This window comes from Lolium perenne, chromosome 2 (genome assembly GCF_019359855.2).
Source record: "Lolium perenne isolate Kyuss_39 chromosome 2, Kyuss_2.0, whole genome shotgun sequence".
In the NCBI taxonomy this organism is placed as follows: Eukaryota; Viridiplantae; Streptophyta; class Magnoliopsida; order Poales; family Poaceae; genus Lolium; species Lolium perenne.
In genome coordinates this window covers 137698970-137713068 of record NC_067245.2, presented here as the reverse complement: position 1 = coordinate 137713068, position 14099 = coordinate 137698970, and the positions used below count along the sequence as shown (strand labels likewise).

At 47.7% G+C, this 14099-nt stretch overlaps 1 protein-coding gene across 1 annotated transcript in view; it reads right to left on the bottom strand.

Moving 5' to 3' along the window:
* LOC139835609 (uncharacterized) overlaps nt 1-13264 on the bottom strand; it is a 99693-nt gene extending 86429 nt beyond the window's left edge. Inside the window, exons 1-2 of the mRNA XM_071825469.1 lie at nt 13108-13264; nt 10057-10547 (exon numbers count right to left, since the gene is read on the bottom strand). Coding sequence (XP_071681570.1) covers nt 10057-10547; nt 13108-13264 — 648 coding nt within the window. The remainder of the gene's footprint in view (nt 1-10056; nt 10548-13107) is intronic.
* Nucleotides 13265-14099: the final 835 nt, after the last annotated feature.

Below are 14099 nucleotides of genomic sequence, written 5' to 3'. Positions count from 1 at the left end.
ATAATCCAAGAAAAGAAACTTCTATTGTACATAGAGGATGACATGCGGGTCCCATTTTGCAGCCGCGGTCTCAATGTTTCCAAGGCGGCACATGACCAAAAGAAAAAGGAAGTAGCCAGAAATAAGGGTGTCAAAAAATCCAAGAAAAGGAATATTTCAATTGGGCTGTTTCTGGCCATCTGGGCCTTCAAACTATCCCGCTGGATGCCTTTTGATTCGTACAATTTCAGCCCATTCCAAAACAGGAAAGTCCTATGCCTCGCAAAAACAAAAAAAAAACAAGGAGATTCAACATATAAGTTTGTTTATGTAAAAATAAAGATTTAATTTATCCCTTTGCAATAGCTCAGAGCAAAATACACTGTTTATTGTCTGCAAAATAATCAAGATATCACATGTTTCTTAATACGGGGAGGCTGACATCGGGGACCCATGCGCGGCACGTCGTCAACGTTTTAAAGGCGGCAGGGATGGAAAGAAAAAATAAACCAAAAATCTGTTGGTACAAAATCAAAGAAAAGAAACATTTTCGTTCTGAGAGGATAACATGCGGGACCCATGAGGCAGCAGCATCCTCAGCGTTTAATGTTAGAGGCTGACATGTCGGACCTGTGAGCCAGCAGCGTCCTCAACGTTTTAAAGGCGGCAGGAGATCGAAAGAAAAAATAAGCCAAAAATCATTTGCTATTCAAAATCCAAGAAAATAAACATTTACCGTTCTGAGAGGATGACATGCGGGACCCATGAGGCAGCAGCATCCTCAACGATTCCAAGGCTGCAGGGGATCAAAAGAAAAAAAAAGGAAATATCCAGAAATTAATTAGGGGTTCAAAATAAATCCATCAAAGGAAAGTTTTATTGTTCATAGAGGATGACATGTGGGACCGACCTGCCAACAACGTTCTCATCGTTTCAAAGGGGGCATGAGACCAAAAGAAAAAGGCAAGTAGCCAGAAATTAGGGGTAAAAATAACTCCAAGAAAGGAAACTTTTATTGTTCGTAGAGGATGACATGCGGGACCTATGAGCCAGCAGCTTACTTAAAGTTTCAAAGGCGGCATGAGATCGAAAGAAAAAGGCAAGTGACAAAATATCAGGAGCCAAAGATAATCCAAGAAAAGAAACTTTATTTACATAGAGGATGACATGCGGGTCCCATTTTGCAGCAGCGGTCCCAACGTTTCAAATGCGGCTTGAGATCAAAAGAAAAAGAAAGTAGCCAGAAATTAGGGGGTCAAAAAAATCCAAGAAAATAAAGTTGATGGACATAGAGGATGACATGCGGGTCCCATGAGCTAGCAGCTTACTCAACGTTTCCAAGGCGGCAGGGGATCAAAAGAAAAAGGAAATAGCCAAAAATCAGAGGGTGAAAAAAACAAAGAAAATGAACTTTTATAGTACATAGAGGATGACATGCGGGTCCCATGAGCCAGCAGGTTCCTCAACGTTTCAAACGTGGCATGAGATCGAAAGAAAAAGGCAAGTGACCAAATATGAGGAGCCAAAAATAATTCAAGAAAAGAAAGTTTTATATTACATAGAGGATGACATGCGGGTCCCATGATCCTGCAGGTTCCTCAACGTTTCAAACGTGGCATGAGATCGAAAGAAAAAGGCAAGTGACCAAATATCAGGAGCCAAAAATAATTCAAGAAAAAATCTTGATTGTACATAGAGGATGACATGCGGGTCCCATTTAGCAGCAGCGGTATCACCGTTTGAGAGGCTGCACGGGATCGAAAGAAAAAGGCAAGTGACCAAATATCAGGAGCCAAAAAAATCCAAGAAAAGAAATTTTATTGTACGTAGAGGATGACATGCGGGTCCCATTTTGCAGCAGCGGTCTCAACGTTTCCAAGGCGGCACAGAACCAAAAGAAAAATGAAGTAGCTAGAAATCAGGGGGTGAAAAAAATCCAAGAAGAAAGATTTCAATTGGGCTGCATCTGGACATCTGGGCCTTCGAACTATCCTGCTTGGCCTTTTGACTCGTACAATTTCAGCCCACTCCAAAACATGAAAGTTCCGAATTTTCTAAAAAAACAGGAAAGTCCTATGCTTCGCAAAGACAAAAAAACAAGGAGATTCAACATATAAGTTTGTTTATGTAAAAATAAAGATTTAATTTTCCGTTTGAAATAGCTCAGAGCGCAATACACTGTTTATTGTCTGCAAAATAATCAAGATATCATATTTTTCTTGTACAGTGAGGCTGACATCGGGGACCCATGAGCCAGGCGTTGCCAACGTTTTAAAGGCGGCAGGGGATGGAAAGAAAAAATAAACCAAAAATATGTTGGTACAAAATCAAAGAAAAGAAACATTTTCGTTCTAAGAGGATGACATGCGGGACCCATGAGGCAGCAGCATCCTCAGCGTTTATTGTTCATAGAGGCTGACATGTGGGTCCCGTGAGCCAGCAGCGTCCTCAACGTTTTAAAGGCGGCAGGAGATCGAAAGAAAAATTAGCCAAAAATCATTTGGTAAACAAAATCCAAGAAAAAAAACATTTACCGTTCTGAGAGGATGACATGCGGGACCCATGAGGCAGCAGCATCCTCAACGATTCCAAGGCGGCAGGGGATCAAAGGAAAAAAAAGGAAATATCCCGAAATTAATTAGGGGTTCAAAATAAATCCATCAAAGGAAACTTTTATTCTTCACAGAGGATGACATGTGGGACCGACCTGCCAACAGCGTCCTCATCGTTTCAAAGGGGGCAGGAGATCAAAATAAAAAGGCAAATAGCCAGAAATTAGGGGTCAAAAATAACTCCAAGAAAGGAAACTTTTATTGTTCGTAGAGGATGACATGCGGGACCCATGAGCCAGCAGCTTACTCAACGTTTCAAAGGCGGCATGAGATCGAAAGAAAAAGGCAAGTGACAAAATATCAGGAGCCAAAGATAATCCAAGAAAAAAAACTTTATTGTACATAGAGGATGACATGCGGGTCCCAATTAGCAGCAGCGGTCTCAACGTTTCAAATGCAGCTTGAGATCAAAAGAAAAAGAAAGTTGATTGTACATAGAGGATGACATGCGGGTCCCATGAGTCAGCAGCTTACTCAACGTTTCCAAGGCGGCAGGGGATCAAAAGGAAAAGGAAATAGCCAAAAATCAGAGGGTGAAAAAAACCCAAGAAAATAAACTTTTATAGCACATAGAGGATGACATGCGGGTCCCATGAGCCAGCAGGTTCCTCAACGTGGCATGAGATCGAAAGAAAAAGGCAAGTGACCAAATACCAGGAGCCAAAAATAATTCAAGAAAAGAAACTTGATTGTACATAGAGGATGACATGCGGGTCCCAATTAGCAGCAGCGGTATCACCGTTTGAGAAGCGGCAGGGGATCGAAAGAAAAAGCAAAGTTGCCAGAAATCAGCGGTCAAAAATAAATCCAAGAAAAGAAAGTTTTATAGTACATAGAGGATGACATGCGGGTCCCATGAGCCTGCATGGTCCTCAACGTGGCATGAGATCGAAAGAAAAATGCAAGTGACCAAATATCAGGAGCCAAAAATAATTCAAGAAAAGAAACTTGATTGTACATAGAGGATGACATGCGGGCCCCATTTAGCAGCAGTGGTATCAACGTTTGAGAGGCTGCACCGGATCGAAAGAAAAAGGCAAGTGACCAAATATGAGGTTCCAAAAAAATCCAAGAAAAGAAAGTTTTATAGTACATAGAGGATGACATGCGGGTCCCATTTAGCAGCAGCGGTCTCACCGTTTGAGAGGCGGCAGGGGATCGAAAGAAAAAGGTAAGTGACCAAATATGAGGTGCCAAAAAAAATCCAAGAAAAGAAAGTTTTATAGTACATAGAGGATGACATGCGGGTCCCATTTAGCAGCAGCGGTATCACCGTTTGAGAGGCGGCAGGGGATCGAAAGAAAAAGGCAAGTGACCAAATTTGAGGTGCCAAAAAAAACTCCAAGAAAAGAAAGTTGATTGCTCATAGAGGATGACATGCGGGTCCCAATTAGCAGCAGCGGTCTCAACGTTTCCAAGGCGGCAAGGGATCAAAAGAAAAAGGAAGTAGCCAGAAATCAGGGTGTCAAAAAAAATCCAAGAATAGAAAGAATTTTGGTTCATAGAGGATGACATGCGGGACCCATGATCCTGCATCGTAAACGGCTCGATCGGAGAGCGTTGAACGAGATGGCGCGATCGAGAAAAAAACAATGCCAGAGAGGCTGCCATCTGGGCCCTACATCCCTCGGCGGTGCGGATTTGCGTTGGCTCGGCCGGCGAACCCGAGAATTCGAGATGCACCACATCCCGGGCCACCATACGCAACGTTTTGGCCGGTTTCGTCGGGCTAGGTGGCCTCAAAAACGAGAAAAAAACGTTTTGACATGCACAACGGACAGACCCAAAATCGTCGGCCATGGTACCCCAGCAACCACGGCGCGACTTCAACTTCGTCGGCCATGGCAACTTTTCTTGTAGTGCTTGTAGTACTCCTCAACGGACTTTTAGCTTTGCTTGAGTTGAGTAAGCTTGTTGAAGAGGTCGCGTTTATGGTGGTTGGGCACAAAGCGTTTATGCATGACTTCTTGCATCTCTTCCCATGTGTCAATGGGCTCTAGATCTTCCTTGTCACGCTTCTTGTTCACGTCTTCCCACCAAACATTTGCATATCCTTCAAACTGAAGTGATGCCATAGCCACTTTCTTTGCTTCGGAGAAGTTGTGTATGCGGAAAATCTTGTCAACCTTGAGGACCCAAGATAAGTATGCCTCGGGGTCTTCCTCTCCGTGGAATTTGGGCATGGTGAACTTGAGCTTCCCAAAGATTTCCTCTTCATTGCAGTCATTGCGTCTAGGAGGTGGTCTTTCTTCACCAAGGTCTTGACGTTGTTGAGGTAGATGTTGTGGACCTTGAGCATCTCTATTGTTGTTGCTATGTTGTTGACGAGGAGGTGGTCTTCTATGACCTTCATCTTGATCATCATTGTTGTGGCATTGTCGAGGCATCACACTTTCTTCACTTGATGCTTGGTGATGACTTGATTCTCCATTTCTTGCCCTTGGAGGTGGTCTTCGAGCATGAGGTCGATCATCATGATGTCGGCGATTATCTTGACCTTGAGGGCGTTGAGGTTGGACAACATTGATGATTTGGTGCTCTTGACGCACTTGCCTCTCTTATTCTTGATGAAGTCGTTGCCTTCTAGCTTGAGCTTCTTGTACTTATCGTTGCCGCTCTTGTTCTTCAAGTTCTTGTTGTTCTTTGCGGAGACGCTCTTGTTCGCTTGCTTGAACTAGCTCTTGATCATGTCGAAGGCGTTCTTGCTCTTGTTGGAATTGAGCATGGACGTTCTCTTGGTGAAGGCGCTCTTCTTCAAGGCGTTGACGTTCTTGGACAAGTCAAAGTCGAGCTTGCTCCGCTTCTTGAGCTTGTTGGTGAAGCACTTGAACATCCACATTATGGTTGCGTGGGTCTTCATTAGAATCATGGCGAGACGGTGTAGGAGCTCTTGACCTTGAACTATGAGAGCGCGAAGACCTTGAGTGGTGTCTTCTATCTTCTTGACGGTTGAGTGTATGAAGGATATTGTCCAACGCCGTCTTCATTTCCCTTGTCTCTTGACCTTGTATGGCAAGTGTTGCCTTCAACTCATTGCCTTGAGTTTCAATCTTCTCATTGAGGTCTTGAACTTGATTGTTGAGGTCAATCCTTTGCACTTGAGCTCTTTCTTCATAGCGGACGTTGGTATCCTTGATCATGGCTTCAAATTGATTGAGCTTGGCGTGGACGGCTTGAGTAGCTATCCAATGTTGGTGCCGTGACATCGGTAGTTGGTTCCCTTCTCCACTAGACATGGTTACAACTAAAACAAGAACTATGCGGTGGGTGGTTAGGAAAGACTACCAAAAGGGTCAAAACTTGCAAACCAAAATCGAAAAGGTGTTTCAAGGCGGAGGGCAACCGATATGTATGCGCACACACAAAAACAAAAACTCTATATGGTGTTAGGTATGGATGTGGAAAGCCAAATGGAAGAACCAAACGAAAAGTCTATTGTCAAAAGTGAGTAAGATCCAAAAGTCACAAGTCAAAGGCGGTGATCACAAAAGGCATACACAAGGAGGAACACACGCGTGGGAAAAAATGGGGTTAGCGCGACTTGGAAAGTGAGCAAGAACAAAATGGTCCTAATGAAGACTACTAGCTCGGTGTCACGCTAACGCAAGCAAGACCGTGGCTTGGTAGCAAAATTGAGAAGCAACAAGATTTGCGCAAGACGCCTCTCTTCCCTTTTCTCTCTTTTGATTATAAGCTTTGGACTCTTTTATGTATAGGTGTCACTCACACACTTTTTCTTTTTCTTTTTGTATTTTTCTTTCTTTTTCTCACTATGTAAGGATACTACTATCTATGTAAGTATGTCACACTCTTTTTGCTTATCTTTTCACACGAGCTTGCTTCGTAGCTGTGCTCAACACACGCACACCCTCACGGTCGGGACGCTTGCGCAATGCTTCGCAACACTGGAAAGCCACTCTCGATAGGAAAGGTACGCAAAAGAGGCTAGGGCTACAAGTTAGGAGCAAGTTATACCACTTGATGATGGTGGCCGACGATCTTGAACTTGCTATGGTGGTGGAGGTGTCAAATGAACCGCCTGGATCCTCGGGGTGCCGTCGTCGTTGTCGATGTTGCGGAAGCTTTGTGGTAGCCGAAATGGCACTCAAACCGATGTCCAAACACAAGGGGGTTAGTGCCAAAACGAAAAACAAAGGTTGCTGTGAAAAATTCGGCCAGCCGGAACTTCCGGTCCTGAGGGGCGGTACTTCCGGTCCCGGGCGGAACTTCCGGTCCTTCCGGGCGGAACTTCCGGTCGCAATCAGATCTGTGGGCTGTTCTTCGATTTGGGCGGAAATCCGGTCCGAAATCCTTCGAATTCGAGGAAAATTTGGCACTAAAAGCTGTGGGAAGGTGGGGGAATTGCAGATCAACACCAAAGACAAGTTTCTATTGGAGCAAAACCACCAAAAACTCAACAAATCGCGAGATCGATCCAAGGCCAATTTGGGGCTATTTTTTGGGGAAATTTTTTGGAATTTTTTTTGGGCGAAATTGGTGGAATTGGGGGTTGTGGGGGTCAAATCCGTGGCAACCAAAGAGCTGTTGATACCATATGATAAGGGCTAAGCCCAAGGATGTGCCCGATCTTCACGGATTTGGGTGGAATTCGTGGGGGAGGTGAATGAACGCGATGAACACGAAGAACGCGAGGGGAATCGTGGGGATACAACACACACACGCACACAATCAGTTTTCCCTCATTGGCCCGAACCACCAACTCGATAGAGGTTGCAGGAAAAGACCTTCCGGTAGAAGTCCCGCAAAGAGATCGACAAATCGAAGCTCGAGAGATCTAGAAGGGTGAAAAGACCGGAAGGTTGATAGAAGTGCAAGCAAAAGACCAAATAGGTAGAAGTGCAAGCAAAAGATCAAACAAACGGTAGAAGTCACCAAAGAGATCTTCACGAGTCGATAAGGAGCCCGGGTGGGTACAAGATCAAAGATCTAGGTAGGGTTCCCACAAGGGTGAGCTAAGCTCAGGTTTAATTTCACATCAAGTCTAATCTCAGATCTGAGCCTACAAGGCTATTTATAGGTGGGGGCGAAGGGATAAGTTACACGCTGAAAAGTGCTGTCGTGTTGAAGTTCGATGGGGCGGAAGTTCCGGTCATCCTGGGCGGAAGTTCCGGTCAAGGGCGGAAGTTCCGGTCTTGTGGGCCGGAAGTTCCGGTCGGGGCGGAAGTTCCGGCCAACTTCCGGCCTTGTTCCGGAATTTGCCCATTTCCTCGCAGTAACATCCAGGGGCGTTTTGGCGCAATTCCGGAAGTAGGGCGGAACTTGGGCGGAAGTTCCGGTGGGCGGAAGTTCCGGTCTCTCGGGGCGGAAGTTCCGGCTTCATCCATTTCTCTGGGCGCTGGAAGGCATCTGGAAGGCATCTGGCCGGAAGTTCTGGTCCTGGGGGGCGGAAGTTCCGGCCTGGGCGCTGTAGCTCCATCTTCATCATTTCCAGCTCTCTCTCCATTGGCTTGGTCTCCATTGCTCGCGTCTTGGTCGTACCTGATTGAACATAGGGTATTTGCATGAAGTAGCAAGCCATCCAAAGGGGTATCAAAAGCATACGTGGAGAGGAGCGAATTCACCTCTTGGTGTAGGGCTTGGGCTCGAGCTCGTGTCATTGGACCATGAGGAGGGCTTGTCGGTCTTGAGGCGGCGGTGTCCGACGGCCACCCCGTATCAAGGTAGGCTCGATGTGGCCTCCATGTTCATCTTCAAGCAACAAGCATGGTGTGGTATCATCATCTTCATGCACCATGTACATCTTCTCCATGATCAGTGTCTCGTCATCCATGGGACCTAATAAGACACAAGGAAACACACTAGAGGTAGATGGTAAGTTGTTAGAATTCGAAATGGCCTCACATGACCTATCAACTACCACTCTCATCTCACTCGGTGTATCACTCATGCTCTCGAAGTGGAGGCACTCATCAAGCTCACATATAGTGGAGTCACTCATCTCACGTATAGTGGAGTTGCTCATCTCACATATAGTGGAGTCCCTCATCTCCATGGCAATGGCGTCGTCGATGTCCGAGAAACCTAGCAAAGGGGAAGACAACACAAGAGGAGTAGAGGTTAAGTTGTTAGAAATCGAAACATCCTCATTGGACTCATGGTGTGTATCACTCTTGCTATCAAGGTGTTTGAAGTAGGATTTGCACTCGGCTTTGTCTTGGAGGGTCATTTTGGCCTCTCGAGCATCTAGCTCGGCGAAGTATGCTCTCATCTCGGCTTGCTCTTGTGGGGTCATCATGTATATATCTCACTAGGAAAGTGTATATGTGTATGTGGTGGAAGGAAAGCTACACAAGTATCTCACCTATCAAGAAAGTATCGGAAAATGGTTCAAGTCAAGAGCAAAGTCAAAATTGTACCGGGTTACTCACACACACACTCAAAGCACACGCAAAAGGCTAAGAAGTCTATATGTGGTGGGTAAGGGGTGGATAGCAAACGAAAAAGATCAACGGAAAAGTCTATCATCAAATGTGGGTAAGATCCAAAGTCAAATGTCAAAAGTGGTGATCTATGTCAAGGAAACACGGAAACACACACAAAGGAAAACAATGGGGTTAGCGCGACCAAGGAAGTGAGCAAGTTACAAAGATGGTCCTAACGAAGACTATATGCTCGGTGTCACGCCAACACAAGAGAGACCGTAGCTCGGTTGCATAAGAGGGAAGCAACAAGATTTGCAAAAATGCCACTCTTCTCTTTCTCTCTTTGCGCTTAGAAGCTTTGGACTCCTTTGTATCGGTGGCACACACATTTTTTTTCTATTTTTTTCACTCTTTTTTTCTATGCTTAGAAGCTTTCTTTTTCTCTATGTCACACTTTTTCTTCTTTTGTGTATCTTTCTCACCGAGCTTGCTTCGGAGCTTTGCTCAACACAACGCATACACACCCTCTCACAGTCGTGACACTTGTGCAATGCTTCGCAACGCTCGGAAAGCCACTCTCAATGGGATAGGTAGGCAAAGGAAGAAATGGACTACAAGGGGTAGGGGAGGCAAGTTATACCTATTGACGTTAGGCGGTGTCAAGCACACGAACTTGCGATGATGGTGATAACGATGGTGTCGAAGATGTGCCGGAATCCGGGGTGCCGATGCCGTTGTCGCGGTGTTGGTGTAGGCGCGGAAGCGGTTCTCACGGACCAAAGGCACTCCAACACGGAAACCGGGCAAATTAAGTCAATGCCCGAAAAGTTGGGTCGAAACGAGCGGTCAAAAGTTGGGCTCCAAAAATCGTCAAAAATTAGAGATGGGCTATGTGGATTATTTGGGGGATGTTGTTAAAATTTGGAGTCAAACGGGATCCGGAAAGTTGGGTCAAAATTGTGAAATCCGGTCAGGGGGCCGGTTGGACCGGATCCTGGGCCGGACCATTCGGCGTGCCGCCCGGTTTGGCTCCGGTCCGAGGGATTTTCCCGGTTGCCGCCCGGTTTGGCTCCGGTTTCAACCGGGTGCAGCAGCTGCGAGGTGAGCGATGGCCGTGCGCGCGATGGAAATCGAGGCCGGGGCGGGAGGGGCTTGGCCGCGGGTTGGGTCGGCGGCAGCTGAGGCGTGGCCGGGCGGCCGTGGGTGGGCCAGGCGGAGAGCTGCGGCCTGGAGGCGAGCGGGCGATGTGGGCCTGCGGCTGGGCGGCCTTGAGATCGATGCGAGCGGCGGACTTGGGCGCGGGTTGAGCTGAGCAGGGCGCGAGGAAGATGGTGGTTGGATGAGGAGCGAGCGGAGAGCTGGGTGGCGCTGGTGGCTGGGCCTGAGCGGGAGCGGTAGGAGATGGAGTGGAGGCAGCTTGGTTCGTGCGGGCTGCAGGCAAGCAGCAAAGGCGCGTGGTGGTCGAGCGGGGCGTAGGCGGCGCTGCGTGCTGGCGGTGGAGTAGTGGCGGTGTGGTCGCGCGCGGCCAAGGATTGGTGCGGGTGGGCGTTGACCGAATTGGTCGGGAGCTGTTCTTCGAGCCAAGAACAGGACGATGAACAACATGGAAAAGGGCTCCAAATCCTCAGATTTCTCACGATTTTGGAAGAATTGGAGAACGAAAATTGGAGAAGATGTAGATCAACCACTATAACATCAGATATGTGGATCAAAACCACAAAAAACGCAACAAATTAGGAGATCAATTTTCGAGCTATTTTTTGGGGCAATTTTTTGGGGAAAATTTTCGACGAAATTGGAGAGATTCGAGGGTCAAATTCGTGGTAACCTTTGCTCTGATACCATATGATGCGGCCTAAGGCCACGTGGGTTGCCCGATCTCACGAATTGACCGAGGGAAAGACGGGGGAGAGGAAGAACACGAAGAACACGGCGAAGAACACGATGAACACACGCGAACGCACACAACACAACCTGATACAATTCCGGTTTATTCCCGATAGCCCGAACCACTATCCCGATAGAATCTCTCAAGGGAGAGACACGCGGTAGAATCCCCGAGAGGAAGATCGGTATACGATCGGTGGAATCACACGAGTGAGAGACCGGTGGTAGAATCACAAGTGTGAGAGACTAATCATATAAAGAGTGCCTTGATACAATAGATTTGATAATCTAAGGAGGGGGTTTCCCTAATCCCAAAGGGATGGTGGAGGCATAAGCCTAGGTTCTCTCAAGTTCAACTCTTACCTAATGAAGGGGGAGGTGGGAGCCTATATATAGGGAGCCACTAAGGAGGGGTAGTTTAGGGAAACAAAGGGGTACATGGGCCTTGGCCCGAATTGACTTGTGGTAGGCGTCTTCTCTCCTAGGCAACCTCGGACGCTCTTCTTCCTTCTTCTCTTCCATGCCTCCGTGAACTCAGCCTTGAGTGTGGTTCTTGACGTTGACGCACATGATGAAGCGAAGACCGTAGGTCGGGCTACATCACATGACGTCTTCCATATCTCTCAACTTCGGAAATGCCTCCAAGCACCAAAAAAGACTGAAGTTTTCAAGGATATCGATTATCGAGCAATCGATCTCAATCACGACTTAACCTACAGAGAGAACCCCATTCGTATTTTGGAGGAAGCCGTTAGGGTTACTCGTCGGAGGAAGATTAAGTTCTTCAAGGTCCAATGGAGTAATCACTCTGGGGATGAAGCCACCTGGGAAAGAGAGGATTACCTGAGGCAAGAGTTTCCCTATCTGTTCAAGCTCCTAGCCGTGGAATCACGGGACGAGATTCTTTTAAGGGGGGAAGGTCTGTAACACCCCATTTTTCAGAACCTGCATTTTTCTCCTACTTAAAATTTTGAACCAACAAAAACTTTTTATTTTATGTCTGCTAGAGTTTTTAATTGTGTTCATGCTTGGTCTGGTCTTAAAATTTTCATTAGGATTTTTAAATCAGAGAGTTACCTTGGTTAATATTTTAGTGCCTCATTTTAATTCAGTAAGGTTTGCCCCCTAGTGTGTTGACACCAACCCTGGTTATTTTTCCCTCTCCACTAAAAACCCTAGTTTTTGTTGTTGACCATCACCATCTTAATAAGGGGGAAACACTTCCCTCTCTTATTTGGGTGATGCCATCTCATCACCTAGGGTTACACCACCAACACCAACACCCCTTGTTTGTCCATTTATTTCTTTTTTCCACACATGTGCTTATGCACTTGGTACCAAAACTTGGCACATGCATTGGCATGACCACCTTCTCTCTTTTCACCCCTGCCCCCTTTAATTTCTCTTTTCTCCTTTTCTTTTTGGAATTTGGCCGAGAGGTGAGAAGAGGGGAGACTTCCCCCTCTCTTCTCTTTTCTTCTCCCTCTCTTCTCTCCCTGCTGGTTTGGGCCGTGACCGACGCCACCTCTCCCTCCCTTGCCCTGGCCCAACCCTGGCCCTCACTCGCTCTCTCTTCTCTGGCCCAAACGCCACCGGCCCCTCTCTCTCGCACGCGCCCAAAACCCTAGACCTCCCTAGCCCGCGCACGCCTGGCCAGCGACATGATGGCACGGAGCCTCGCTCGACGCGCCATCATGCCTCGTCTGCCGCACAGCGCCTCGGCTCCCTCCCCTCGTTGGCGCTCCAGGGCGATGTCACCGTGGGTCCCGCGGGTGACGCCAGCCCTTGCGCGCCCGTTGGCCATCGCCACCGCCCCACTCCACTACCGTGCCTCCCTCTGCCTATAAAAACCCACCAAGCGCCACCTCTCTCCCTTCAGCTCCCCCACTCACTACGCCGCCAGGCTGCCTCTCCCACTCCCTGGCTGCTCGAGCAGCAGCTCGAGCCGCTGCCACCACCGCCTGACGCCATCGCCGTCGTGGTCACCGTGAAGGTGACGAGGAGGAGCCATCGACAACGCCACTCCCCTGCCGCTCCCCTCTTCCCTTCGTCGCCAGCACCACCTCCTGCATCTCCTAACCCCTTTCCCCTGCCCCTCACACGCAGATCGGCAGCGGAGCGACGACGCCGACGACAAGCCGACGCCGCCCGAGCTGCCGTTGAAGTCGCGGGAGGAGGAGCAGCAGCCCCTGGACACCGCCAACACACGCACGCGACGCCCACCTACGCCGCCACGTCGCCTGCACCGAGCCACGCCACCGCCAGCCGCTGGTAAGCCGCCGCGCCGCCCCTTTCTTCGTCCACGCCGGCGAGCGCCACGAACGTCGTGCACGCACCAGATCTGGACCGTCGGATCCAGATCGGGCGGGCGCATGGCGCATGAACGGCCACGTCGGCGTGCATGGCCACGTCCGCCGGCCTGGCCCGCCACGGGCCCCCGGCCCTTTTTCCTTTTTCTTTTTTTCTCTGGCCACCGGAGAGCCCCACTGGGCCGGCCCATCGGCACAGCACCGCAAGGCCCAGGGCGTTCCCGCCCATTTTATTTGTTTGAAAATTTGTTAAATAGAAATTAAAATGAAAAACTGCCAATGTACTGTTTTGCTAATGAAAATAGTTTGGTAGCTCCGATTGATGTGATTCCAATTGCATTAGAACCAGTATGAAATTATCTTTCATATGCCACTGGTCTTGTATTTTTAGGATTTTTGTGCGATTTTTAATAAATAAAACTTGATCTCTGTTTCTGGTTAGTATTTTGAGTCTCAAAAATTGAAAAATAAATGTTTTTGAATGATTCCAATTGTGTTAGTCTTGTTTTGTTACTGTGCATCTAGGAAAAATACCAGTAGCCTCTGTTAGTGGTGTTTCGTCTCTGGTTATAAGTGTATGTGTGTCACATGCAATGATAGGATTAGAGTTTGATGTTTTTAATTAAACCTTGATACTTTTTGTTTATCAAAGTGGCCAAACCATGTTTTGTTACTGCCAAACTACTCCCCTGCATATTTTCATCTTGCATTCATTATTCTTGGTTCTTGAGTTATATGTTGATTGTATGCCTCGTTTATCTTTGCGACGCTAGATACGAACGAGGGAGAAGTTGAAGGGGAGGACTTTGGAGAAGGATTTGAGGAGGACCAAGGACAAGCCAACCAAGGCAAGCCATCTTTGAACTCTGTTTGATGCCTACTTGGATGTCATTTGTTGATGTCCCAAGGCATCTTGTTTCCATGTGTGT